A 26,166-nucleotide genomic window follows, 5' to 3' on the forward strand; every position below is an offset into this window, starting at 1 on the left:
GGTTCTCGTCCTTATTGGCTTTATCTTCACGGTTCCCTTTTGTTCTGTCAACGAGAAAGTGGTAAGTCCGTATGTATTCAGGAAGGTGTCTATACACTGCGTTTTTCTTTGTCATTGAAGAGCTTGTTTCACTGTCAGTAGATGCTTCCTCCTGTTGCGGGGGACGCCTGCTCACGTCTACCATATGTGTCTATATGTGTACGGACGTACCATCCACATTATACAAGCGCCCCCTATGGCATATATATATATATATATGTATATTGTATGTGTATATATGGGCAGTTATAGATAGATCGATGTATAGATGTATGTGGATGTAAGAGTATGTCTGTACATCTTCAAATGCCCGTTCTTCTCTTTCACGCGTAAAAGTATCAAGATGTCTATGCGGATCATCTCGAAGTGACAGTACAATGCAGGCGTGTGACCTCCGTCTGGGTTACTGAATTGCACGCCAACAGTTCCACTGTTTCTTGTTTCCAGTATACGGGGTGTCCCTACAAATAAAGATCTTTCTTCAGACTAGACAGCTCCAGCTTCTCCGCACTTCATTTGGACGTCTTGGTGAAATGAATCAGCTGATACATTTCTCCATCTATAATCCATCCGTCTATCTTCTCTTCTTATGTCTTCTCCTTCTGTCCTTCAGCGCTTCGACTTCTTTAACTTCCTCGCGATGAGTTTCTTCACTCCTCTTGTCGTTTTTTTGGAGTCAGTCTCCATAGGCTGGGTGAACGACACGAAATTGCAGAGCAACGTAGCAGGCGAGAGAGGTATGGAATGGGCTGCTTACTTCGCTCCTTTCCTAAGAGGTCGCGCGGTCTCAGAGTCTTTGACCTGCCCGTCGACCAGATCTCGGCGAGGCTTGGGGCAGCTTCTACGTACTCACACTCCACCGTCGTTTGTCAACTCTCTCTTACGCTGGACGAAGCCATTATAACTGCTGTGTGGTTCTCTTGCTTAGTTGTATATATGTATGAGTTGTATGTATGTACATATATATATATATATACACTCGTGCCTCGGCCACTGTAACTGGTTCTCTTGTACGAATAAGATTTCTGTTGCCTTGGCGAGGAGATAGTACACCGTACAACTGCCGTTGCATGTTCATGTCTCTCGCTGGCTAGCGGGGGCAGGGTAGTATATTATGTCTATACGTGTATACATAGGAAATACGAGAGAGAGATAGATAGACGGGTTGCATGGCCAAAAGCGACTGTGATGGGCGAGTAGATGAGATGCGATGCACTTTTTCCATGCAGGACTTGTTCTGCAGATGTTCGTGTTGCTTGGACTTGAGTGTGGCTGAAAAAAGGCTTTCGATATATCAGATTTCTATGGCCCTCTTTGGTTTGTAACAGAATGGTGTGGCTGTGTATATACCAGTAGACGATACACATATATGACTATGTATACATCCCTTCGTGTTGTGCGTGGCCTTGTATATGTCGTCGAATGAATAGAAACAGTCCCTCCCGTATACTGGCTTCGCGCTATTTCTTCTGGTTCTGCCTGTGCTTCTTTTCGCTTGTTTTTCCAGCTGTCAAGATTTACGCCGTCGTCTGTTTTTCCTTCACAGCGCTCTTTTGTGTAGTGTCTATTGTAGCTCGGGATGTGATATTCATTCCTGTCATCATCTTAGTCGCAGTCAATGCGATTACAGCGGCGGTCGTAGCTGCGGCTGTGCGTGACGCGCGTGCGTCTGACCGCTACTTGGTAAGTCTCTCTTTCCTTTCTTTCCTTGCAGGGAGGGAGTCACAAGAGCCGACTTGGTTGTGGTACACACAAGAGACTCTGGAGCAGTCGCTTCGTCGTACGGCGACCTTAGCACGTGGCTGGAAATTCGCTCCAAATCGGCGAGTAGTCTTGAAGAATAGTACAGACAGGGAGACACCGGAGTTTCCGTGAGCATCTTTGATAGGGTTCGGAGTTCGTACACCCGACAGGATACCGATATGATTTGTCGATAGATATGTATCTATTCATCTGTCTTCAATCTATCTATATCTATTGCCATGCAAACGTCTCGGAGTTCATGTCTGATCTGCCATCAGCAACCATCCTTCGTAAGACCTTGTTTTCCTAGTTCAAGGACTACTTCAGATTTGTTTTTCGAGGAAAACTTAAAGGGAAGTGCTTGGAGAAAGAGGAACGTCTTTTCTTTCATTGATGAGGTAGAAACCTCCTCCTTGTGAGTGGGTGCAAATATGTGTGACACATGCGTCAACTACTAGTCGCTACAGAATAGACACACACACATTCGACCCATGTAGATAAAGAGCTCTTGAGATATAGGTGCAATTATACGTTTTCTCCCTTTTTTTCTTCCTTCTGTCTCTACGGGGTCTCTTGTGTTGATTTGGTTCTTCTTTTGTGACGATCTTCTACAGAATCGTGTGAAAGCTTTGTATGTCGGAAACATGGAGATATGGCAAGAGCAAGTCATGCGTGTGACTCTTTTCAATCACCCTCCTGTTCCAGCTATAGCTTGGCTGGGAGCGGTCGCTCGTATGTTCTGCGGGTGCTGCTTATCTCGTACTCGCCCTCTCTTCCTTTACCGGATTTCTCTCTTCTGGGGTATCACTATGAAACATCTTGTCCCTTCTGCTATGATCTACTTAGTTGTTCAAGGTGAGTTGTTATTTTTCTCTCTCTTCTCACGAGAAAAGAGAAAGTTAAGAGATGTCTGCTAAGGGAGGCTGTTTGGATAGCAGTCTAGCTAAGCACGGGTGGTTGATTCCTCTCTGGAAAACATCAGCATGTGTGTCCATTAGATGAAGAGATGGATGACGAGAGGGGGTGTCAACTTCTCAGCGGGACAAGCGTGGTGTATTCCCAACGGAATCACCTGGTGTTCAAGATATGCCAAAGAGTAAGGTAGATATATGTATATTCATTCATGTAAACTAGCCGTCTTACACATATACAACTATATGCCACAGACAGTGTGTGCATACGGAGATGTATATAAGGTTCGCTGGTCCGTTGCACTTTCTACGGATAGGGCCGTGACGTTGTTTTGCGAAGCGGCAGATTTGTGTAGGAGGATCAGGAAAGGAGGGCTTTCGTTTCTGTGGTCGCAGGGTGAGAATCCGAGGAATGACAGAAGATTTTTTGCTCAGTCTCAGCGGTGTCAGCGTTGATTTTGGAAGGAATAGGACGTCCATGTGGGTGTAGGCATAATATGAGGATGATATGTCATGCATATGCTATCGTACGCATATGACTACTACACCATCATGATGCTAGCGTTGCTGTCTCTACAGCAGGCACTACACAAGGAAGAAAGGCAAAGGTCTCCGCTTTTTTGTCGGTCATCCTGGAGGCAGCTTGACGTCACGTGCGGTTTTTACATGTCGAGGACTGAATGAGTCGTTTTCCTTCTTGTCTCTCCGACGTTGTCTTCTTTAGGAATGAGAGACTTTCCAGAGCAGTGGTACATGATGCGTGCTTCTCCAGGAATGCGTATTTGTGGTGTCTTGCTTGTTCTTCTGGCTTTTCTTCTTTTCTTCTCGGTGCCATTCATCCCTAAGGTACGGCGGCTTCACTGTTGTCTTTTTCTTTATTCTCTACTGTCCTCACATCACATGCTACAGTATCTATGTATTGTTCCTCTAAGTATAATTCTACATGTAAACCCCTCTATGATTTTCTGTTGTAATCTAGTCCCCCAGTTGGCACACATTTATTTCGTGGGTGCCGCGGTTTCGCGTTCTTCTTTGTTCATTGGTTGTCACAGTTCGTGGTTTTGCAAGTCCACATTGTCAAGGCTCCAGATCAGCAAGTCAAAGAAAAGATGGCGACGGATATACAGCCGTGAAAGATTCCTGAGTCTTGTAGGGAGATACAGAGACAGTAGGGATACCTTGAATACACAACAGATGTCGCTGTTCCGCACTTTCTCGTGCTTCGGGGTTTCAGGAAGGTGTTGTGATCGGGCCGGAGGTATTGTATCACCACCTATGTGTGTATGTGTCTTGATGTTTCTAGGGGAATCCTAGGTAGATATAGCAATGAGCGGACGCCTCCCTGTTGTCCTCTTAACTCGAGCTAGCGGACCCTTTCACGCACGGGTTCATATGCGTGTATGCATCTCAGTCCGTATATGCGTGTACAATTGTTTCAATCATCGCCGGTCGGAGTATGTGTGTGTGGGGTCTCGGTATAGCGAGCCACTTGTATCTTGATGATCTTCTGCATGTACCGATCGGTACTTCGTGTAGTACCCCGCTACTGCTGCTCTGTGTGTGATCCGTTCTTGCAGCTCAAATGGTGGGTGTGTCCTCCCCCGGAGGATTACATGCCCATAAGCATGTTTCCACTTCATACTTACCATCCGCCTCCACGGGTTACCTTCTGCCAGGCTGTCTCTCATCTTTTCAAAGAGTTTTCGTCGTCGTCGAGACATACGTCTCCACACTTGATTGACCTTGTATCTGATTATAAGCGTCACCAGCTCGTCGCACGAAGGGGGACAACGGCTGCCCGTGGTACATCGGAGTACCTGGCAACACGCCCAGGACGGCGATATTCTTCCCTGAGAGAGAGTATTATTGGAACTGGCTTTGATTCTGGAGTCTATTGACCTGCTAGCAGTACACTTTCCGTTCTCCTTTTATTTATGCCGAGTCATTTGACATATATGTGTCAGGGGCCACTGAACGCTTGGGTCACATGTAAACCTCGCGTACATCTTCGTTGTCCAGTTTAGTGAAGGACAGAGGGTAGACAATGAGTCAGTCGGCGTGGGAACAAGATCGTCTTTGGAACTTTGTCAAGAGCTTCTTTTGTCTCTAGAGATCTTACATCGGTCGAAAGCACACCCGTCTTCGGAGACATAATTCATGGTTCCGAAGCCGAAGCTAGAGTACGATTCATCCAACATCACTCGTGAAACATATACATGCTAGCGTATTCATAGATACGTATGCTTGTACTACGGGCTACGGTGCTTCGGAGAAGGTGTCTGATAGGCACAATTGTCAAGGGTACAGGTGCCCCGTGGGTTGGTGGATCTTGTCTCTTTTTCCCACTGATCGCGGGGTCCCATATATCTCCGGATCCAAGGACCACTACGCCGAGCTAAGGGGTGCTTATGCTAGAGTCCTACCATCTGGTGACAGAAAGAAACGAGGTGGACTAATGGGGCAAGGGGTGCAGTCTAACTGGTGGTGGTACAGGCGGATGATCGGGGTGTGTCAGGGATAGGTTAAGTTTTCTCTTATCATTAGTATAGCGGGGCGCCACTTTGTCTGTCCATATTGAGGACTTTACGTGACGGACAGCGCTACGGGAGACGGATCAGACATCTAGTCAGCAGGTTTTCTTCTTGCAGTCGTTGTCCTCGGTGGCATGTCAGCATAGAGTCGCTTTGTGTGTCCGTCCTGAGTTCTTCACATGAAAAAGACAGTGCTAGTTGAGACGGAGCAGATATTCAGTCAGCCGGTTTTTTTCAACAAGCCCTTGTTCCGGCTGATATTTCGGGTTGACAGGGCATCTCGGAGGAGAAGAGGAAGTTAGCTAGTCACTTGTTCGAAAGAAGAATCTCCAAAGCGCTTGCAGCTGCTTCAACTTATCTGAGTATTCAACTGATCCTCCTCTCTCCAGCAAAGTCTCTGATGAAGGGAAAGGAGTTTCAGAACAGCGCCGGGTCTGCTTTCGCCAGCTACCCGCGTATTTTATCATGTCAGTGGGAAGCACGGCTGGTTTTTTTTTGTTTTGCTGACTCGTTTCATGTTTGCTGCGCGTTAGGAGGTAGGGGAGAGGAAGGTAAAGAAGAATTAAACTGCATATAATGCTCTACACCTTTTTGCGTGGCAAATAGGAGTGAAGGCTGTCATGCAGGTTTTTGCCTATGGGTGTCAATGATCTATCTGCGTGGCTCTGTGTATATATACATGTATATCTACTTCCACGTATACAGAATCCATGTATAAATCTAAGTACAGAAGGCTTCACTGGTAGAAGAGTGTCTCCCGGACCTGATCCCCGCCGGATCTATGGTTTACGTGGTTCGGATTGAACAACCGGAGGCTAGAAGAGAAAGCGGTTTGCCGACGCGCTAAGCGCTAAAGGATCTTTGTCGGAAACAGCGTGAGGCGGGGGCAGGCCCGCTCTTACTACGTCATTGTGTCCCAGCAATGAAAGTTAACGAGCTCGCCGGCTTTTCTTTCCTGTTTGGGGATATTCGGACAGTAACATGCTTATAGATTTTGCGTAAGCTCCTGCCGTATCACCATACAGCGGTAACGATCTCGAAACTAAAGAGGGGATGGTAACAGGCAAAGAAGTTTTTTCTGTCTTTCTCCTGTCAATTTTGGCTTCACACAGTTTCTGACCTCACAGGCGTGCTTTTTAAGCAGTTCCTAGGGCTGAGCCTAGTGGAGTAAGGCTGACTATCAAAGGTGTCACCGGGTGATCGGAAGTGGGGTTGACCTCGGGGTAAGGGACCACCGTCGTCCTCTTCGCCATGTACGTGGTTTCAGGAGATAGAGCGGGTTCGTTTCTTGATTCGTGTTTTGTTTTAGCCAGCACTAAGCGAGTTACTGACAAGCTCGGATTTCTTTCCCGGGGACGCAGCAGACACCAGAAGAAGAAGGCTGTGCATGTTCGCTGTTATGTGACCGGGTTTCACCCTCCCTCTCTTCTTTGTTGGATCTCCAGCCGATGGACTTCAAGGTCAACTCGCTGAAGTCCTTGGGTACAGCGACTGATGAACTGAGGAGTTAGGTGTTTTGGCGAGACAGTCGAATTTGTTTTACGGTCCGCACCCAACCGCATTACAAGAATCGCATGCTGGCGCCCTTTGCGTATTCTTTCTTTTTTTTTCTTTTACTTCACAGCTCGCCAGAGGTATTTTTCCGGCCAGGGGTAGTGCGTTTATTGTAGTTTTCCTCCCGACTTGCTGACTACTTCACTAGGGACTCCGGGACGACCCTGCACGGCAGGCGGCTGCCTGTTCTGTTTCAGGTCTCTTGAAGTCTCAGAAGAGCGTAGTTATCGTCTTCGATATTGATAAGAAGTGTGTTACGTTGTCTTGTCAACGTCCTACTGACACTTGGCAAGAGGGGCAGCATCTTGTCAACGTTGCCTGCCACCTGAGTAGACGAAGTGGTATTGTTTACAGTTGTTTTTTCTCGTGTTGCTTTCCTGTAGCAAGTTTAGAGGCTGTTGGGGCACCCTTGTTGATTTGTTTGTTATTCCCGGTGTGGGCGGGGGGGGCCAGTCCCCGTCCGAACATGCTTTATTCTCATTTTTAGTGAGGCGCGAAGTAAGCTAATTGTTTGTAAACGTGAATTATATGTTATGATGCCGCTGAAGGCCAGTGTGGGTTCCAGACATGGTTGAAGACAGAAATGCATTAACCAACAGTAAGCACATTGCGGCGGTAGCGTACGGACTGTTCAAATTGAAAGCAGGTCTTCGCCGTATAGTGAGTAGTAGTAGTGGTGGAATGAGGCCATGAGCTCAGGCTAAGGTACGTCACCGAAGTAGGTAAGCCCGTTGATCTTCCCTAGAGATGCCAGCAAGCGCCTATGTTTCACCGGGTCCGGTGTATTCAACCGTAATTTGGTCATGTATGGCGTCTATCTGTCAGAGGTGAGACTTCCATTGAACCGTTAGGGTCCTTTGATCTGTGGAGCCGCTTGTAGTGGGTTGGCGGGTGCAGGCTTTTGTGAGTAAGACTGTTTTCCGAGAAGAGGTCCTTACCTTTATGTCCCATGTTGATTCAACATGGGTCGGACTTTTATGTATAGTGAGAGGGGTGACAACCCGCCTCTCGATGTGCTTACTAGGCAGCTAGTACCAAACTGTATCACAGGTTTGTCAGAAGGCGGAAAACGAAGGCTACTCCCAGGAACGCAGCAGCTGAAGGACCTAGTTTTCTTTGGCAAGCCCATTCGGCATGCAGCCCCTTCCTCAGATCAGGGGTGCGGCAGCGAGGATGAATGAAGCACAGTACTTATCACGCTTATTGGCCGGACTTACTCACCTACGAGGCAAGGTACCAGGGCCAATAATGTTGCATAGCGACGAGCTATGAGGACAAATATGAAAACGCACACAACTGCATCTGTAGCTCTTCTCTTTCAGGTGCTGGTAACACTCCAGACAGCGCTAGTCTTTCGCGCATCTGTTGCTTAAAGTTTCGTTTCCTCCCGGCGCAAGGAACTGCGCGACTTCTTACTATGTACTTGCAAGACAAGGATTGGCTATGTGATAGGAAGCAGACGGCTTTACTCGGGGATGCCTGTGCAAAAAAGTCACTCCGGCCGAGGATAGTGGTATTCGCCGCACGCGCCACGGAGATACGTAGGGTATAGCACCTTTGGGCACACAGCTGTCTCCCGCTACGAGTGGATTGTTATCTAGGAGCTTACAGACTGCAACTACAGAGTCGGGAGGCTTATGCGTCAAGAAGGGAGTTCTGCCACTGAGTGGACACGGGGAACGGCTGTGCGTAGATTTTGGAAGTGCCACTGTTAGCATAAGAGACTTTCACCGCGTACAACTGTCGCCTCGGTGGAGCACAGGCGACTCCACTACTCTGTCAGGGCGTGCAGTAGACCGTGTTCTTTCACAGCGTTTTCGCTGGTGGTAGGTGGGGTGGAAGTACTTTTGCTCAGAGTGACTGCAGAAAGCACGAAGCACGTACGCTCGGTTTAGGCACAAAACTACGAGACCCTGGAAGCTCCGCCCGAAGATGCCTGCGAGTGTACTGTATTCCTCGGCAGTTTCTTGTGGAGATTCGCAACCATTTTGACCGTTGGCTTAGTGATGTGTACGCGTAGTTGCCGTCAGCGAGCCAGTCGGCGGTTGGCACACCCCGCTGGCACGCCAGCTGTGGTCAAGAGCTGCCTGGCATCGCCTACAGCTGGTTGTGTGGGTGCCCGGCTCGCTGGTGGCCCTAGTCAGCTCGGGCAGTTCTACCGAAACCTACTGCTGAATTGAAGCTGCAGGACAATACATTTGTAGGCACAACCTCCCCCCGCCGCACTTCGTTTTAGTGGCAGCCTTTCGCGGCCCAGAGAAGCCAAGGTGCACTGCCTGTCGGCCCGCTCCAGCTGCATGTGGCGAGTGAGTCATAGTGACCGAACCGCGGGGATTACCTGGGGCGGGCCACTGCGAGCAAGCCCTGTTGAAATTAGTGAGGTTTTTTGCGAGGGCATTTCCCGCAAAAGAAAGTCGAGGCGCGTACGTGAGTGGATACCAGCATAGAGATATACAGTGGAATCCATTAGCAGGAACCTCATGCCTTTCACGAGATGTGGCGACTGTTCTTTCGTTTTCTCCCGCTCAGCAGTGCGTAGTATGCTGTTACGGGGCTCGCGATGTAACCAGAGCAGAAGAGGAGTGGCAAGCCAGGCTGCAGAGACTTGAGAGACACATTGCAACGGAAGAAAAAAAGACAACTGATTAACTACTGTCGCGCGGCGAATGTCCTGGGACTTTTCTTCGAGATGAGGAGGTCCGTGCCCTTTAGATAATATGCTCCTCTCGTAATCCGGAGGGAGAGTAACAGATACGAAATTTCAGACGGGAAAAGGAAACCGTGTGCTGCGCGGACTCGCTTGCTATCGTTAGTCGTTGCTCTGTTGAGCGTAGGAGAGAGGATTTTCAAATTAGGGGGGGGGGTTATATGCGCCAACCTGTCCGCTCGTATTTCATCCTTCCGCCAGTTCCTCTTCCCGTCTCACTTTTCCCGCTGCTCTCCAAGCAACAGCCGTGTCCACGGCCACCTTGCACGCGGCATTACATTCTTGGCGAAATTTTGTATAGCAAGGAGGAAAAAAAATGAAAGTGACACCGCCGATGTGCTCAGCAACAGCAGATGCGGTGGCGCAGCTCGAACAGAGAGCGTACGCATCCAAAAATAGAATCGGATGTCACAGTTAGGTATACAAGATTTCCGCCCTACTGGCACTCTCCTGCTGCCGGCGTTCCGCGGCGTGCGGTCTTGTTCCCTTGACTCGGCGCAGCTCCCAGCGACAGGTTCAATGCACGAACACTGTTTTCGTTAACAGTTGGATTTGCTTCGCGACATGTCGCACAGCAGTGGCGTCAAGCTGAGAGCAGCCCCCTAGTTTCTAAACCGGACGCAAAGGGGAGGATCCTTGCATCCCTGACTTGTGTTCGAACGCTCAACCGCCCTCGCCTTCTGCACAGTTGAGAGGCTCCCTCGGAGAAGTTAGCTGAAGGAGAGCAGACGCCCGCCACACTTTTCCGACATAAACAGCGGTAATTCATACTCAAAGTACAAGACAACAATTGAAACAAACGGTTGGCCTCTTGACTGAGCTGAAAAGCTGTTGTCGTTACCTAGTTGGATGGGGGGCCTTCTGCTGCCTACACCCGAGTAGTACTTGCTGCTTGTGTGGCGAAGAGGCAAGGACGATTCTACCTCTGGTGTTGCTTGCTTGTCTGGCGCTTTCGCGGCTCTCCTAGCTGAGCCGGGGGCGGAACACGGCGGGGTCCCTTTGACTGTATTTTTTCGAATTTTTCCCCTTCTCCCGCTTCTTCTCCGCTTTGCAAACTCTCTCGCTTTCTTTTTCTTGCCGTCTCCTGCACATCGTCTTCGTTTCTTGTCCCTACGGACAGTGTGGTAGCCACGAGTGTGAGCGCTGCTTCTCTCTTCCTTGTTACGCGTTTGAGGGTCGTCTCCTCTGGGGCGGCTCGAACTGGTTGTTTTCGCGCCTAGGTCACAACAAACGCCCACTCACGCTCCTGTAATCCATTTCGAGTTTTGTCTGGTATCTGCTTCTCCCTCGGCTTTTCGTATACCTCTAGTCCACAGAGATCGGTTGTAGAGGGGTGAAGCTATGATTTATTTGGAGAACTAACTGGTGGAGGGGTGTCACCTCTGAATCCTAAACCGTAAACTTTCAGAACGATTGACATCTTTCCATTCTTCGCTCGTGCCCAGTTTCTTTTCTCCTTGTCGGATTTCGGTGGCATCTTGCTCTTGTGGGCTCGTCTCCGTATTTTAACCTCTTGCAAGCGTGACTAGAGGAACCGCTAATGTGTTGGCTTCTCGCATTGAAATCGTTCCAGCAACGACGGAGGCTTCTCCCAGGTCTTACACATCTATCTGATTCGGCGGTTCACGCTAACTAGCTCGCTATTTGCCTCGTACCGTAATTACTAGGTCAATGGTGCATAATTTCCTACACAGGGCAACCCTTCCTGTCCTTTTGTTCCGAGGGTGTCCGCTGCCCAGTTTCCCAGAGAAAATCGATCTCCGGCAGGAACGCCAGACCTTGTCGGCTCCTTCCTTCTGAGACCGGAAGGAAGCAGAGTCCAGCTGGATGTTCAGAACGGAGATTTTTAGGCTGGGCGACGCTGGGATCTTTCTTTCGTCTTCTGTTCCACAAAACGGGAGATATGCGTGAGTAGCTTGCTCACGGCACCGCCTTCTTCGGCAGTCAAGCTCATCCCCCCCTGGCTCGTTCCTGGTCTCCGATTTTCTCGAGTTCAGCTGCGCGGACCTTATATCTTGCTTCTTGGCTTGATGCTTCCTTCAAGAACCGCTCCCGTGTACACTGGACTCCCCTGCTTCTGAGTCCTCTTCGCGCAGGTCCTCTTCAGCAGTGGATAATCCGGGCGATCCAGTCTGTAACGAGTCGGTCTGGGCTCAGCACGAAGCACAGGGACGTCCTGTTGCCTTTCCATTTTCCTATCTTCGATTCTTTCTGGTCTCTTCCGTGCAGCCTGGTGTTCGTGGGTAACCCGTTACGTGCATTTTTCAGACTGACCGATCTCTCAGCTCCGCAGACTCACCTCCTCTGTTTCCTTCACTTTGTCTCTTCTATTTTCGTGATGAAGCTCCCCTGTTCTTGTGTAGTAGCTTCGCCCTTCGAAACGCATGAAGACGACCACACAGGGATTGCTAGCTGTTTCCAGGGTGTATGCAGGGACACGCAGGTAGAGGGATGCACACATAGACGTCTGTTGTCCCTTTCGTCTCCGTGTTTTTAGTCATCGTGTCGTCTCTGGCATTGTTTCGAGACTGAATCAGTAGTTTGTATGTACGCTCTCACGTCCCAAGTGTCTCAGATTTTGTCATGGGACACGTCTTGCATGGCAGGTTAGTATTCGTGATTTGGTACTCTCAGCACACAGGAGGGCGTTCCTTGTCGGCTACGAAACGAGAGCACCCCCGCCAACTCGCGGAAGTAAACCTGTTCTTTCTTGGCTCTCTTGTCGTCACGTCTTCCCTGTTAGAGGAAGCCCTGGTAACTTCTTTGTAGAGGCAGACCCGAGGGGGCTACTGTGTGGCCCGTAGAATCGACGACTGTGGACGCGGAGAAGCGGTCGTGGAAGCGTGTACCGTCCTGAAGTCTCTAGATCGGTTTCTGCGTGTTTTCATTCCCCCTCCCACTCCTGTTTCTTCGTCTTCTTTGGGGCCTTCTTGTCAAAGTTCTCCCCTTTTTATCTCTATTAGAGCAAAAAGCAGGTCGTCTTCTTTCTCTTTCACTGTTCCGGTGATGTCCGTGAGTTTATGCTTGGCGGAAATTGGACGGCAGTATTGCTTCCTCTGAAGTCTACTTTGTATATGGGTACCGTTCTGAGAAGCCGTCGGCGACCATGCAGCTATGTATATGCGCTTCATCGTACTTCTTTTTTCATCCTCCTGTGCGTTTTCTTTCTACTTCTTCTCTTCCTCCTTGATCAAGGGACGTCATTTTTTTTGAATAAGGGACTTTTCTCTTTTTGTCGAACGACCTTTTTCTTTCTCGTCTTTTCGTAGTTTCGAAGAAGACGAGTCCGCTTGTCTTGACTCTTGAGGAACTCGAGCAAGTCCCAGTCAAAGGATCAGCAGACAGAGACCAAGCAGGTTTCTGTACGCCGGGATTGTCTTTCACACTAGGGGATAATGCTTCCGTGTTGAAGATGGACGTGTAAAACAACGCGTACGAAAGAATGGAGGCTGTATCAGCAGTACATGAGCTTTTCAGTAGTTGTCGGGGACCTTCGTGGCCTCTCGTTTCTGTAGAGGCTATTGAGGGACTCCTTCAACATCATTTACAACAGTCATCTGCTATAGATGAGGATGAAGACCTCTCTCCTGTCTTTTCTACCTGCTTCCCTCATGTTGACCCACATGGCGACATGGACTTCCTTACTTTCTGGAAAGGTGAGGACAGTGCGGAAGACTATCGATCTGTCTGTCTGTAATCCACACATGTATCTATCTTAAGTCCACCTGTCTATCTATCTATCTGTAGCCTCTCCTCTACGGACGAGAGGCCGGTATGTCGCTGCCGTGAGGGCCGTCTCTGTATTGCTAGAAGAGACTTGAGTAGGAGGTGAAGTGCTCAACCTCCTCATATATGCATTCTGCCTTTGCCGTAGCTGATTGCTGTCATTTCTTTTTTTTGTGTTGTCGCTTGGATCATCTCGTGAGTTTAGATACTTGCTGTCTCTATGATCCGTTCTTCTGCGGTAGGAGTAAGGTGGCGCTGTGATTGACAAGTAACCGTACGATGCAGACAACGAACTTCGTTCGCTAAAGATTTGTAGATACTTGGCTTGAAATTCCCCTTTGGTTCTTTCTCTCGTTCCATTCGTTTTCCGCTCACTATTTGCACAGTCCGTGTTTTAGCCATAGCGCGGTGATTTTTGTCGCCCTAGGAGTCTAAGTAGGAGGGATTCTTCAGTGAATAGAGAAGACACATAGTCTCCTGGGTATACCGCCGTGCCCCTCTAAAAGCCCATCTCTTTCCTTCGTTGATACATCATGCGATAGTTTTTGTAAATTTTGGTTTTGTTCTGTTGGGCTCCATGATCGATCTTGTTTTCTTCTTGCCCCTGATCCTCTCTTCAGGTATGGAGTCCCTGTTAAGTTCTCTAGGTCTTCAGGATGCTACAGTGGCGTCCGATTCTCGTCTCCGTGGACTTCAGTTTTTCCGCGACGGGCTTTTATCTCGTGCGTCAGCCAAATCAGATCTTTTTCCGGAGTTCTCTGAAGTTCTCCTAGATAAACACGAAGTAGAGGATGTGATTATTGAGACAGGGAAAAAAGTCACACAATTGAAAAGAAAGGGACGTGGCTATGATGGAGACGCAGGAGGCAGTGCAAGTTCGTCATCTGGGGGGTATATATCTGATCCTTTTTGGGACGATGTTTATGAAGAAACATCAAGACTTGAAGAGAGTGCTCAGCTCTCTGTCGCTGAGTTGTCCTCTATGGTGTTCGGCTTTCTCCAGTCTTACGTTCAAAGGAAAAATGTGGAGTCCGAGAGAGAGACGGCGAGGCGCGAAGAAGGTGATGGTGCATCATCTGAAGTTAGCAGGGAAGGGGGGAGCGGAGGAGATTTCACTGGAAGATCTGATGCTGAAGATGAGGAAGAAAGAAGCTCAGGAGGACACAGCCGTGTTACTTCTTGTGTTTCAGGCCCGGTATCTTCTGTGATAGGGGAAGGAAGTTCAGAGGGGGAGCGAGAATCTGAAGAGGAAGAAGGAGTGGCAGTGAGAGGAGGACGGAGAGGAGCCCGGGAAACGAGACAGCAACGAAACAGGAGGAGTAGTGAGACGGAAGAGGAGCATGCAGTCAATCAAGAGAGAAAAAGGGAAGATGAAGATGATGATTCGTATTCCAGGCCAGGTGAAGGCATGACAAGCGGTCCTCTAAGCCCTGAATCGGCATGCAGCCGTCCACCGGATCCTGGGAGTCGGTTGTGTACAGAGACAGTTTATAGTGAAGGAGAGGGTGAATACGATGAACTAAGAGGAGGTCATAGTCGCGATGATTCTCGAAGACGGATCCGTTCGAAAGAAGGGGATGAAGACGAAAGACACGATTGTATTCCTGCGTTTCGATCAGAGATTGTTATGTCTAGACATGGTGGTAGTAGCATTAGTAAAAGCAGTAATGATGCGAGCAGCTGTTACTCTCGAGGTGGGAGCCTCCGCCGTCGTGATGAAAGAGGTAGCCCGATGGTTTCAGACGATGAGAGGAGAGAAGAGAGGTCTGACATGATGTCGAAAAGAATATCATCTGAACAGCTGGAGAAGTCCTTCTCAAGGGAATCTCGAGGTGATGCGCTTCCTCCCCTAACAAGAACGGTAGCCTCAGGGTCACACCGATTTGAAGCAGATGCTCAGGAGCGCCGTCGTGAGCGGCCTACACCCCCACATCGAGGCGACACTGAAGACTTAACACATGCTAGAGAAGAAGAAGAGGGTCTGAAGGCCAATGGATTTTGTAGACAAGAAGAAGAGAGTCGCTCTCCAGTCACATCAGGGGTATCACATCGGAGCGGTAGCATATCAACAGAGCAGGGCAGTCCACATCCTGTGAAACAGGCACCTGTTCCTCGATCATCGTCGATGAAAACTCCTCCTTTACCTCTTGATCGTACTACTAGAGATCTTCTACCCCGGTCAGGATCCGCGAAGACATGGACAAGAGGCAGTCATGACGGAGGAGACGGCAACAGCAACAACGGAGACGCCACAGTCATGAGTACACGGCGCTCGAGAACAGAATTCTTCACTCTTTCTCCAAGAGCGTCTGATGGTAGGGCTCATCTAGAAGGAGATAGAGAAGTAAGCAGAGACGAAGAAGGGTTGGAGGTACGGGTCACAGGTGAGAAGAGACAAGAAGGTCATAGAGATTCTCTCTCGGAAAGGCGCATGAAGAAGAAGTCTAGTGCGGATGATTCTCTCAGTATGGATGACAAGCGAAGACATTCAAATTCGCTTCCTACCTTTGGTTTGTCCCCTCATAACCAGTCAGAGCAGGGAACGACTCCAATTGTCTCAGATGGCAGTGTTTCACCTGCAGGTTCTCGTCTAGTGAGTGAAGGTGTTTTTTCCGATGGCGGTCGAACTCCAAGCTTCCAGCACCGAGATAGTAGTAGTGGGAATGAAGGGAGCCACTCCTCGGATGGGAACAGAACGGAGAGAGATCCACGGGGCATCACAAGTCAGTCGGAGGAAGACCCAGAAGGGAAAGCGAAACTCCATACGGGGGAGACGGGTGGTATCAAAAATGCAGAGTATGGTGGTTCCCAGGATGATGACAACCGAAGTAAGAGAGGACAGCCACCTTCGAGGAAAGGAGTAGACGGACAGAAAGATGCGGTGAAGACAGGGCGAGACCCCGCAAACTGGAGGGACTGGGATGATGAAGAGGATGAAGATGATCTGCGACAAACAAGAAGTATACGTAGTTTCGGAAGCGATGACGATGTATCAAGTAAAGGGGATGATAAGCTCTGGAGAGGAAGGAAAGAAGGAAGCCACGATCACCTTGACGAGACATCAACCAGAGAAAGGCTAGGTAGGTGTGACGTAAGCGATTCTTGCCTTCGTCTCTTACAAGTTTTCTACTGCGAGGGAGAGACGGGAAGATGACCTCGTCTAGTTCGTGGGAGGAGTATCATGATGGCGAGCCCTAGTTTTTCACTAGTGTCTTTCGCAGCTAGTACGGTTATGTATCTCAGCAGAGTTGCAAGGGAACTCGTTCTTATCTGATCATTCATGCCAACCAGTCAGCGGCGCCGATAGCTTCCGATGCTTCGGGGTCATTTGTAAGACTCGTGGGTGCATCTGCCCACATACAAACGTGCAGAGTGACTTTCATATGCGTCTCGGATTTCTAGGCCAGGTGTATTCCAGCTGCGTCTATATATTGGTCTACCCATCTACGGAGACACGCTATCGCAGCCCGGGAAGAGGATCGTGATATTCTCTGCAATGTTTTCTCTATGCTGTCTCTTTCAGTTTCCTCCTTGGCAGAGGCTTTACGTCGGTTGGAGGAGACCTGCTCTGTGAGTAATGCGAGTGACAGTAAGAGTGAGCAACAGAAGCTTCTGAGGCACCAGCAGCGCTTTATCGCTAGAGCTTTGGAGGCTGCCGAGCAACTCCAAGTTCAGTCGTCTCAAGCTGAAGAGGTGAGACCAAACAACAAGTAGAAGCGCGTCAAGGCCAATCATTCCAGTTTCCGACGCGCTGAATACGCTTGCTGACCATCTACAGATGATGAGTACTACACTGCGACGTAGCATAGGCGTGTTGTCTTCGGAGTCAAGAACAGAGCGAAAAAGTTTACGAGGGACAGAACCGGTCAATATGGAAGCCTTGCTTGCCTCGTAGGGCTCGTTTAGAGAGCTTCATACACGCTTCGCTTGTATGTTGTGTGTGTGTTCCATACCCGTCAAGCCTGTTCTACCAGACTCTGTCAAAGCTTCTCACAGGAGGGAGTGCGCGTGGTTTGCAGTCGAAGTGTAACATCCTCAGTATAGTTTCTTTACTTACTCTCTCTCTATGCCAGAGCTAAGGAGCCTGATGGTGTCTACATGTTCAACCCTACCTGCAGTATTTGCACTGTTCTGTCTCGTGTCATTTGTGTTGTAGTGTTTTGCTGTGGAACGAGTACCCTGATTCTGTATGCGGGTTTGCTAGCAGTGAAGACATGCGTCTGTTCCTTCATCAGTCATTGAAGGGAAGGCACGGATGTTCGTTTTCTGTTAATTTCAATCAGGATTTTCGCATGTTAACTGAAAGTGCGGGAAGGCTCCGACAAGAAAAGCTTCAGCTATTAGAACGCCTCAAGGCTCTGGAGAGTAAAATGGATGATCGTCAGCCTGAGGTAAGGAGAATAAACGTAGGTTGCTTTAGTATTCACAGGTACGGCATGTGGATATTCAGTGTTGCTTTTACTCCGACAACTACTACCACTACAGTACTAATACCCACTGCCCACGCAACCTTGGAAGGCCGCTGGTACTTTATGGGTGCACGGACAGGCAGAAGCTATGTGTTCGCGTTTTCCAGGGGTTGCCTTTATTTATACCTACCTATGTGGTATGTCTACCAGGCCGAGAGAGCCAGTATCTTCCCTAATGACTTGCCGGGGTGGCACGGTCACTGTATAGACACCTGCGCTACAGACACATAGACAACCCCTCCGGCCTCTTCCTTTCGTAGTAGTCTCTTTCCGCTTTAGTCAGTTGGTGTCCCCTGGTATCTGAATGTAGCACACGTCTACTGTCGTTTCTCGTCGCAGTATGACCGGTTGTATTCATCAGTCTCTTGCCATGTCATCATGTCGGTCCGACTTATTTTTTAGTCTGTATACACCCCTGCTCAGTACAGCGGGGGCTGCGGTGTACATGCAAACAGTCCAGTAGCAAGATCCCGCGAGTACGTACTAGAACTTCTGGCTTACGAGATGTTCATTTGATTTGACTGCTCCATTGTAGTTAGGCTGTGAAGATTGATGACTATTGTGAGGCAACCAAGACAATCTTTTACTTTCCCTTCAGGATCTCAGTGCCGAGAGTACGGAAATGCGAGATCGTATTGAGTCCCTTCAGTGGCAGCTGGAGGAGCAGAAGAAGGCTGTCCGAGGTAGGCTATCAGGTTGGTTACCTCTCGAGTGTTCATCTACGTTAGCGACTATCCATCTTTTGTGTGAGCCTATACACCTAGAGTTCACACTTATCGGCATAGTAGCTACGCGTACGGCATTATCTGGCTTCTCATTTTAGACATATTAACTCGTGGACGGAGAATGATATTTCTTATGGCAGAGGAAGCCGTCGTTTCTTAACTTAGTAGATGTCTGTATGGACAAATTATCTCACGGTATAACGACACGGCTGGAGAATTGAATTTTCCATGAGAGAGAGAAGAATTTAAAAAAGACACAGACACACCCTCTGTGGCTGATTTCATCTGTGTCCTTTTCCTGTTCCTCCTGTCGCACTAGCTCCAGCAAAGGAAGAACCGTGCAGGCAGACGTCTTTCTCAGGGCGTAGTACTCAGACAGGTTGCTTCGATTTGTGGCGGAGCGGTTCGCTCCTCGGTCTTTCGTCCTCTTCGTCTTAGACATTCCTTGCTTTTCATGTTCGTCGATACACGTAGAGAGGAGATTTGTTGTTACGTCTGCTCTGTACTGTTGAAGAAAACTTTTCGAGAGGCACGCGTTCATGTCCTTATGTGGTTCTGGATGACCGTCGTTTCCGGCTTCAAAGGGTAGCGTCTCAATAAGCAGAAGACTCAAGAAGTTGTGAATGTTCGTCTGATAGCTAGAAGTCTATAGCCGTCGTGTATCTGACTTCCATTTTAGAGAGACGGCAAGACGTTCGAGCACTCCAATGATCAACGGTAGTACCAGGGAAGAAGAAGGCATGGGGTCTCATGTATTCTTCCATCGTAGACTTCCATACTCATGCAAAGCGCGGAATCCACTGATGCCGAAAAAAAAACGCAATGAATGCCTTCGAGGAATCCTCTTGTACTGGGAAGGGAAGATGGTGTTGGTCTTCTTACTGCAGAAAAAGATGAACAACTTCGGAGAGTGATAGAGGAACGTGACAATCTCCAGGAGACAGCTTCGTCAGTGGTAAGCTCAAAGAAAGAAAGACTCGGGGGATGAAAAGTCGAGAGGCCCTACAGAGAGGAGACTGAGGATGGAGTTTACTTGGGTGGAATGTAGAGCCAAGACAGACGCCAAGAAAAAAAATCTCAGCTTCTGCAGAGGCGTTGGGAGAGGTGTTGCTCGGTTAGCCCCCCCTGCTGTGTTGTGCAACGTTATTCGGAATGTCATTCCGCCTTGTCGTATCATCGTATGTTCACTTCTGTATCTGCGTATACAGACAGGTGTACTGTCCAGAGTAGCAGTCGCAGACTGCTGACTGAGTGATGTTTGTCCCTTGAGAAAGGTACATATGTATGTGTGTATAGATATGTTGCCTGTTTGTCCGGAAAAGCATCTGTATGCGCAAGTGCTCTTCTAATGTGAGAAAGGTTCTTCCCCTATTGATTTCTCTCTTGTGTCTTCCGAATTACAATTCAGCAAAGATCGTGCACTCGCAAGGTTGAGGATTTGAATCGTCATTCGCAAAAACAGTTGCAGGAGCAGCGTGAAGACATCAAAGCTCTTAAAGGTAATCTTTGTAGGAGGGCGGTCTGTCAGTAATACATGAAGCTCAACTGGCCTATGACGGGTCTAATCGTACTACCGCCCTGGCTGTTCGCTTCTGTCGTAGTTCCCATCCTCCCAGCGTCACCGCCAGTTTATCTTCCCGGCGTATTTCACGAGCATCCCTTGACAGGAAGACGAGAGAAGGACAGAAGAAAGATTGACAATACTTCTGTGATGAGCACACGACTTCGCGTCTTGGGTTAGATATGGATAGATATCAAATTGCAGTCGGCGTGTACGAAATGTTTCACACCTGTTGTGTATCTCTTAGACGGGTGGACACTGGACATGGCTTGGGGTGGCGGTCTTCTGAGCTCAAGGTTTCTCCGTATCACGCCGTGATACAAACCGGTGGTAATGTACGTACACCGTGCAGAGGACCTCGAGACAACGCCGATGCACTGTACATACGCCTGAGATGACAATGATCCCACAGTGTACGTACACCCGAGAGGACGAGGAGGCTGCTATTCCATACTAGTTTCAGGACTGCAAAAACAGCCGCTGTGTAGTTTACCAGAAGAAAATCCCTTGCATGTATGTACGACGGATATTCTTCCCCTTTTTCCGCAGACATGGTGGTCTTCAAGTCTGTCCTGGTTTCTTCGTGCAGAAGCATCTTATAGGTGTCTCTTCAATATGCAAGGAACCGTGTATTTGATTGTCTTTGTCTCTCAAGGCATAACCTCTTAGAGCAATCCCTAGGAATTCCGACTGGTGTTTCTCTGTATTTTGAATATAGAATAGAGCTGGTGTGTGTCGACTATCTGTTGTCGTTTTGCATTTTCAGAAGAGAGAGAAGCTTTACAGGAGGAATTACGTAGAGCCTCTGAGAAGTTAAAACTCTCACAAGCGGCAGCCGCGGCAGTCAGTTGTGGGGGAGGAAAGAGTGGATGCGCCGAACAGGAGAGTGAAGGAGGGGCAGCAGCTTTACGGTTACGTGTACGAGAAATTGAGAATATCCGTGAAGCTCTGGAGCTCGAGGTAGAGGAAAAGGATGCATTCATTGCAAGATTGCAAAAGCAAAATGAAGACTCTCAACAACGTGTAAGAGTGACGATTGGGGTTTATGCCGTTCTCAGGATGAAAAACGTGTGAAGGTGTTCTTGTCTAGTACGAGGGTCTATATGTTTTATCTTCAGCTGTCGGTATAGTCGCCGTTTCGTTCCTCGACTCAGTACACAACCCGACCTTTTTCTGGGCGTCTTCGCATGTGGCGGCTCTGGTTTGTCATGCAGTTCAGAAACACAGCATGTGTCCTTATGAGAGATTCTCATTCATGGGGCTTTAGTTGCCGGCCGGGTATGCGTATATACGGTTCTCTGGTGTCTGTATATGTAGTATGTATAGATGTGTGAATAGGCGAGGAATGATGGGTATTTAGACACATCCCGGGTACCGTGGACCGAGTATCTCGTAGAGGACCCTTCGCATGCACGCTGAGATGGCGTTTGTATGATACATACTCTCTGGTGGTCTGGAGTGATCTTCAGATTTATTCCAGCTTGGGGGGTTGCCAAGGGATCTCCGGTCTGTTGTGTGTCACGATGGACGCAAACAAGACATAAAGCAAGTGTATTGTTTCTAGTGGCTGTTCGTGTAGTCATGAAGCATTTCATCGCCGGACGGGCGAGGTGGATCTCCTCGCAATCATGCCTGCTTATGATTCGTTTTTCTCTCAAGGAAGTTGCCTCTCCAGCATCTTGTGTGTGGTTGAATCCTTCTTTCTACTTGACAAGAAGTAAGCGTCCGGTGTAGCGTCGATGTTGATTGATGGCGATGGTGTTATAGGCATCTGAATTGGATGTCAAGTGGCGTCAGTCCAGTCGGCTAGTTCAGCAGTTACGTCAAGTTCGTGATCGCCTTCTTATGGCCGAAGAACAGTGGAAAGAAGAAGCAGAAAAAGACCGAGAGAGAATGGTGAAGATCTTCCAAGAAGCTGCGGCGGGAGGGGATGCTCACACCAGCCGGACGAATGCAAGTAGTGCGAGGAGTATGGTGTCGTCAGCTGATTCTGCGGTGGCTTCAGCTAATGAAAGAATTCAGTTCATTCAGAAAGAGCGAGAGGCTGCTAGACTTCATACGGCCTTGGGAGCTGCTCAAGCGCACATCAAAGAACTTGAAGGCTTTATCGATGAAATGTAAGGACGGGCCCTTAAGGAGCTGGGAGAAACATTGACAAGACGGCGTCACTGGTCATCATCATGAGCTCTATCTACTGTTTGATACATATCATGGTGGGAGTTCAATGCCACGGGGTGTGTGTGTGTGTGTGTTACAGGAGTGTTCAGCGCTCAGTTTTAGAAATGATTTGTCGGCATGAAGTCGCGTCTTTTTCTTGCCCAGGAGAATCGTGTTCCAGCTGGCTATAAGAGTGTCTCTGAACTTACGAGCTGGCAACTTGGGCTGGTGCGACGTCCTTGGGCGGTCGTACTGTTCTCACGTTGGAGGAACTACGGTGTCTTACTCTTGTAATTACCGGGAGCAATGACGGCACACAAGAGGCGGAGGCTCTGTGCTGGGGTAGCTAGATCAATGACCGTTCCGTGTATGCTCGGTTGGTGATGTTCTAGTTGTGCATTTTTTGCTTAAGAGCCGTCATCAAAAAGTCCACGTTGCACAGATTTATACTATGAAAAAGTATTTTTCTGTGTTGTTGTTATGATTTCCAGGCGAAGAGAACAAGTCTTCTCCCTCTCAGGAAAGAGATCTCCTGTACCGACTCTTCATTCTCACACCAGCATGACATATTCCCGCTCATTCTCACCATTCCCAGCATCACCAGGAGGGGGCGGAGGAGCAGGTAGCAGTCGCTTAACTCCACCGTCTTCGACACGGCATGCTCTCATAGAAGATAACTTAAGGCGAGCTTATACAACCGCTCCGGGTAAGAGAAACCTGCTAGGACGTCATGGAGAGGAAGGAGACGAGAGAAAAACAGGCGACTACTTCAACTATAGAGATGGAGATTTTGGAGAAGAGGGAGTTGGTGGAGAACAAGGATTGCCGTTTGAGAGGTGCAGACGGAGAAGCTCAGCCCTTCTTTCCGTTAGTGGAGGAGGACCAGGAGAGAATAGTACGGGTGTCAGCTTAGAAGATGAACTCGCAGGAACTACGATACTACAGTCTAGCGGAGGAGGAACCGAGAGAAAGAAAGGTACCAGTGAGTTAGAGAGGAATGCATCATCCGCTTCTGCGCCGTGTTTAAGCGCTCCGAAGACACGAAGCGAAGAACAGCATTATTCCACGAAACAAGAAGAACGGCGGGGTGAAAGGGAACAAGATCTTGTCAGCAGGGTAAAGCTACTAGGAGCAGGGGGAGAACAAGGACCGGAGACAGGTATCACAGCAGCTGGCACACAGCCTACAAAAGAGGGAGAGCTCATAGATCATGACCCTATGGATAGCCAACGGCTAGAGGAACCTCGAAAGGGACTGAGAAGAGAAGGTACAAACGGAACAGAGAAAGGAACAGAGAGGAATAAGATGAGCCAACAGGAAGAACGGGTAAGAGGTTAACGCATATGTCTCATCGCCTTTTTTCCTGAAGGCGAGGGCGAGACTAGATGAAACTTCTTACACAGCGCATGCATTCTTCCTTCTCCTATGCTGAGTGCTTGTTCTATCTGGCTGGCTCTCTCTGTTGCTTTCCCACGTCTGCTCTCCTCTTTGTTGTATGTTTAGTCCCTCGCTCTGCCTTCGCTGTTCGGGGGGCAGTGGTGGTGACCTTTTCTTAGGTGTCCAGTTGTTGTTTCTGTCGCGATCTTCCATCGTCAGCGGAATGTTACGGTGAAAGAAAGACTTTCTCCTGTCTTTCGTTCCCCCGCTCTGGCCTTATGGAATCTCCCGTGTGTGTATATGTGTGTGGTTGCGTATCTGTCGATAAATATGTCTCTCCCGACAGATGCGTTGAGCCTGATATGCGAAACCCCAGGGATTCTTGTGATATGCCAGCAGCGGCGATTTTTCGACCTGCGACGCTCGTTACCATGAAGACATATAACGTTCACACCTTACGCAACAAGGGTCTAGCCGTCTTAGACAACGTCTGTATGTATATCTCGGTCTATGTACAGCAGTATGTAACCCTGGCCACAAGCGGTCCGTGTGTATGCATATAGACAACGTACATATAGAAGTTCAAGTGCCATCTTGTGGTTGACTATAAAGCAAGCCTACGAAGTGACGCCGAGAAGGGACGGCGACACTCAAGCAAAATCCCCTAGCGGTTTGTTACCGGATAGGTCGATTTTCCTTATCATCTATCGGTTCCCTTGTCATCTCGTGAATTCCAACTCCTCTTCTCAGTCATGACGTTTCCAGGTGTACTGCCCGGCATTCCAAGTCTCTTCTTATCAGGGTGGCACACGCGAATGTATTTTCTTTTGGATTGACTGTCCTCCCTCCTACATGATGCATCAGGCAAGGGTAGATGAAAAGGACAATAAGCAAGATGTTTCTACAATTCAGGTCAGTTGGGAGAATGCAAGTACACTTGCGTCTGGTTCGGGTGACACAGAGGGACTGAGAGCCGGGACGTCATCACTCAGCAGGAGACGCACGGAAGGTGAAGACGGAGGAGAACAAGACGAGGAGGAAGGAAGTCAGGAGAAGGAGAACAAGGCGGCATTTGATAGACGAACAAGAGAAGGGCCTTCCGAAGCAAAGCCCGAGAATGAAGATGGACGTCAAGAAGGTGACAGAGCTGGAACAAGAGACGGAAGAACGAAACTCGAGAGAAACGAGGGACCCAGTGATATAACAGCCATACTTCCTCCGCCGACTGCCCACGAGTTAACAGACGAGACGCTAAGGAAGCTAGAGAACTGGGCCGAGGAAGAAGAAGGCGGGGAGACGTTAAGAAGAAGGAGGCGAAAGTCAAGGCCTCGCCGAGAAGGATGGGAAGATGATCAGTCAGGATCAAACTCGAGTTACAGTGAGTCTCTTCTTTGGTTTCTTCCTTGTTCGATGTCAATTCGACTACAAGCAAAGCGTTTTTATTTTTTCAGAATATCCTCTGCGAGACTCGAAGAGGAGGATATGTCTCGCTTGCGTTCAGCCTTCTGTCTGTGCAGTCCGCTTGCTCATACGTTAGTGCACGAGTGCCCACGTGACAGCTGTTGCGGGTTTGCATGTCTATGCGGCGTTACGGCATGGGATGTGCCCATGGTTTAGAGGCGACCAGGGCGATCCTTATGAATTCTCCTCCTACCTTCTGGAGTATTGGAACAGTGTAGCCGCGCAGACAAACATCTGCTCGGAGAGGAGCAGGAGGGGAGCCCGCGGCTCGTAGTAGCAGTATGGCCGTAGTTCATGAAACGGGTCCAGAGACCGTCCACTTACTAGGGGCATGCCTACAAGTCTATCCACATCTGTGTAGATGTGGAAGTGCATATACTTTGTATTTATACACACGTTCACGTGCGTGCACTTGTATGTATGTACGTATGTATGTATGTTTGTCATTGTCTAGAAGGGCGTCCGGTGAGGGTTAACAGGGGATCCAAGTGTGTGTCTACCGAGAATTCAGCCCGTGAATGGAATTTCGCGGTGTCATGAGTTTGGTTGAGGAGCAGGCGACTCTCCGGCCGGGCGCAGCTTCCTCCGGTGTCTCTAGAATAGCCGTGTATGAAACTTGTGGTGGCTTGTAGGAGTGGCTTCTTCTTTTCTGACAGTATGGAGACTGAAGAAGGCTGACGGTCTTTTTTTTGTCGCCATTTGCAGGCTCGTTTCTCGTGGATGTGAGCGTTGCGGGGAGCAGCGTGGAGGATGACGAGGAGGACAATTCGACCTACGGAACAAGAAAGTGAGCTGCCCGCTAGCGTGCTGCGATAGATGGGGCACGCCACGTAGACGGCTTTTGTTCATTATACGGACACAGAACGGTATTGTTAAGTAACTAACATGGCAATTGACTCGTGTTCTCTTCTCTCAAGTGTGCGAAAAGAGCGTAGTAGAGCACTGTCCCCTTCTTTGTGTTCATTTGTTCGGTGTGATGTGCTACTGGTCTCGTGTAAGAAAAGAAGTTCTCGCACGCGCTTTCCCCAGTGAGTTGAAGAACCAGTTCGTTATAATATTGCGCCGTTGTATGGTCGTCCTCCCTTGCTGCGGCTCAGGATGATATCTCCCGCGTTGTCTGGAAGGTCTCGTTGCAGCGCTCGTCACAGTCATCGCAAGATCACTCCGCTGCGATCCGGACATCGACGCTACGGAGTCGCGACTCC

The 26,166-nt window shown here is 49.0% G+C and overlaps 2 protein-coding genes across 2 annotated transcripts in view; both read left to right on the forward strand.

Moving 5' to 3' along the window:
• CSUI_000463 (sodium:neurotransmitter symporter family protein) overlaps nucleotides 1-6,928 on the forward strand; it is an 11,472-nt gene extending 4,544 nt beyond the window's left edge. Inside the window, exons 5-9 of the mRNA XM_068060697.1 lie at nucleotides 653-776; nucleotides 1,547-1,722; nucleotides 2,397-2,637; nucleotides 3,418-3,539; nucleotides 4,271-6,928. Coding sequence (XP_067927323.1) covers nucleotides 653-776; nucleotides 1,547-1,722; nucleotides 2,397-2,637; nucleotides 3,418-3,539; nucleotides 4,271-4,591 — 984 coding nt within the window. The 3' untranslated portion in view covers nucleotides 4,592-6,928. The remainder of the gene's footprint in view (nucleotides 1-652; nucleotides 777-1,546; nucleotides 1,723-2,396; nucleotides 2,638-3,417; nucleotides 3,540-4,270) is intronic.
• A 3,101-nt stretch (nucleotides 6,929-10,029) lies between these two features.
• The window catches only part of CSUI_000464 (proteophosphoglycan related), a 19,695-nt gene continuing 3,558 nt past the window's right edge, over nucleotides 10,030-26,166 (forward strand). Inside the window, exons 1-13 of the mRNA XM_068060698.1 lie at nucleotides 10,030-13,141; nucleotides 13,832-16,291; nucleotides 16,735-16,904; nucleotides 17,495-17,602; nucleotides 18,279-18,375; nucleotides 19,293-19,360; nucleotides 19,814-19,904; nucleotides 20,733-20,989; nucleotides 21,734-22,083; nucleotides 22,615-23,449; nucleotides 24,365-24,878; nucleotides 25,667-25,748; nucleotides 26,059-26,166. The exon at nucleotides 26,059-26,166 is cut by the window's right edge and continues 3,558 nt beyond it. Of these exons, the coding sequence (XP_067927324.1) occupies nucleotides 12,928-13,141; nucleotides 13,832-16,291; nucleotides 16,735-16,904; nucleotides 17,495-17,602; nucleotides 18,279-18,375; nucleotides 19,293-19,360; nucleotides 19,814-19,904; nucleotides 20,733-20,989; nucleotides 21,734-22,083; nucleotides 22,615-23,449; nucleotides 24,365-24,878; nucleotides 25,667-25,748; nucleotides 26,059-26,166 (5,354 nt within the window). The 5' untranslated portion in view covers nucleotides 10,030-12,927. The remainder of the gene's footprint in view (nucleotides 13,142-13,831; nucleotides 16,292-16,734; nucleotides 16,905-17,494; nucleotides 17,603-18,278; nucleotides 18,376-19,292; nucleotides 19,361-19,813; nucleotides 19,905-20,732; nucleotides 20,990-21,733; nucleotides 22,084-22,614; nucleotides 23,450-24,364; nucleotides 24,879-25,666; nucleotides 25,749-26,058) is intronic.

The sequence above is a fragment of the Cystoisospora suis genome, assembly GCF_002600585.1.
Source record: "Cystoisospora suis strain Wien I chromosome Unknown contig_185, whole genome shotgun sequence".
Lineage (NCBI taxonomy): Eukaryota > Apicomplexa > Conoidasida > Eucoccidiorida > Sarcocystidae > Cystoisospora > Cystoisospora suis.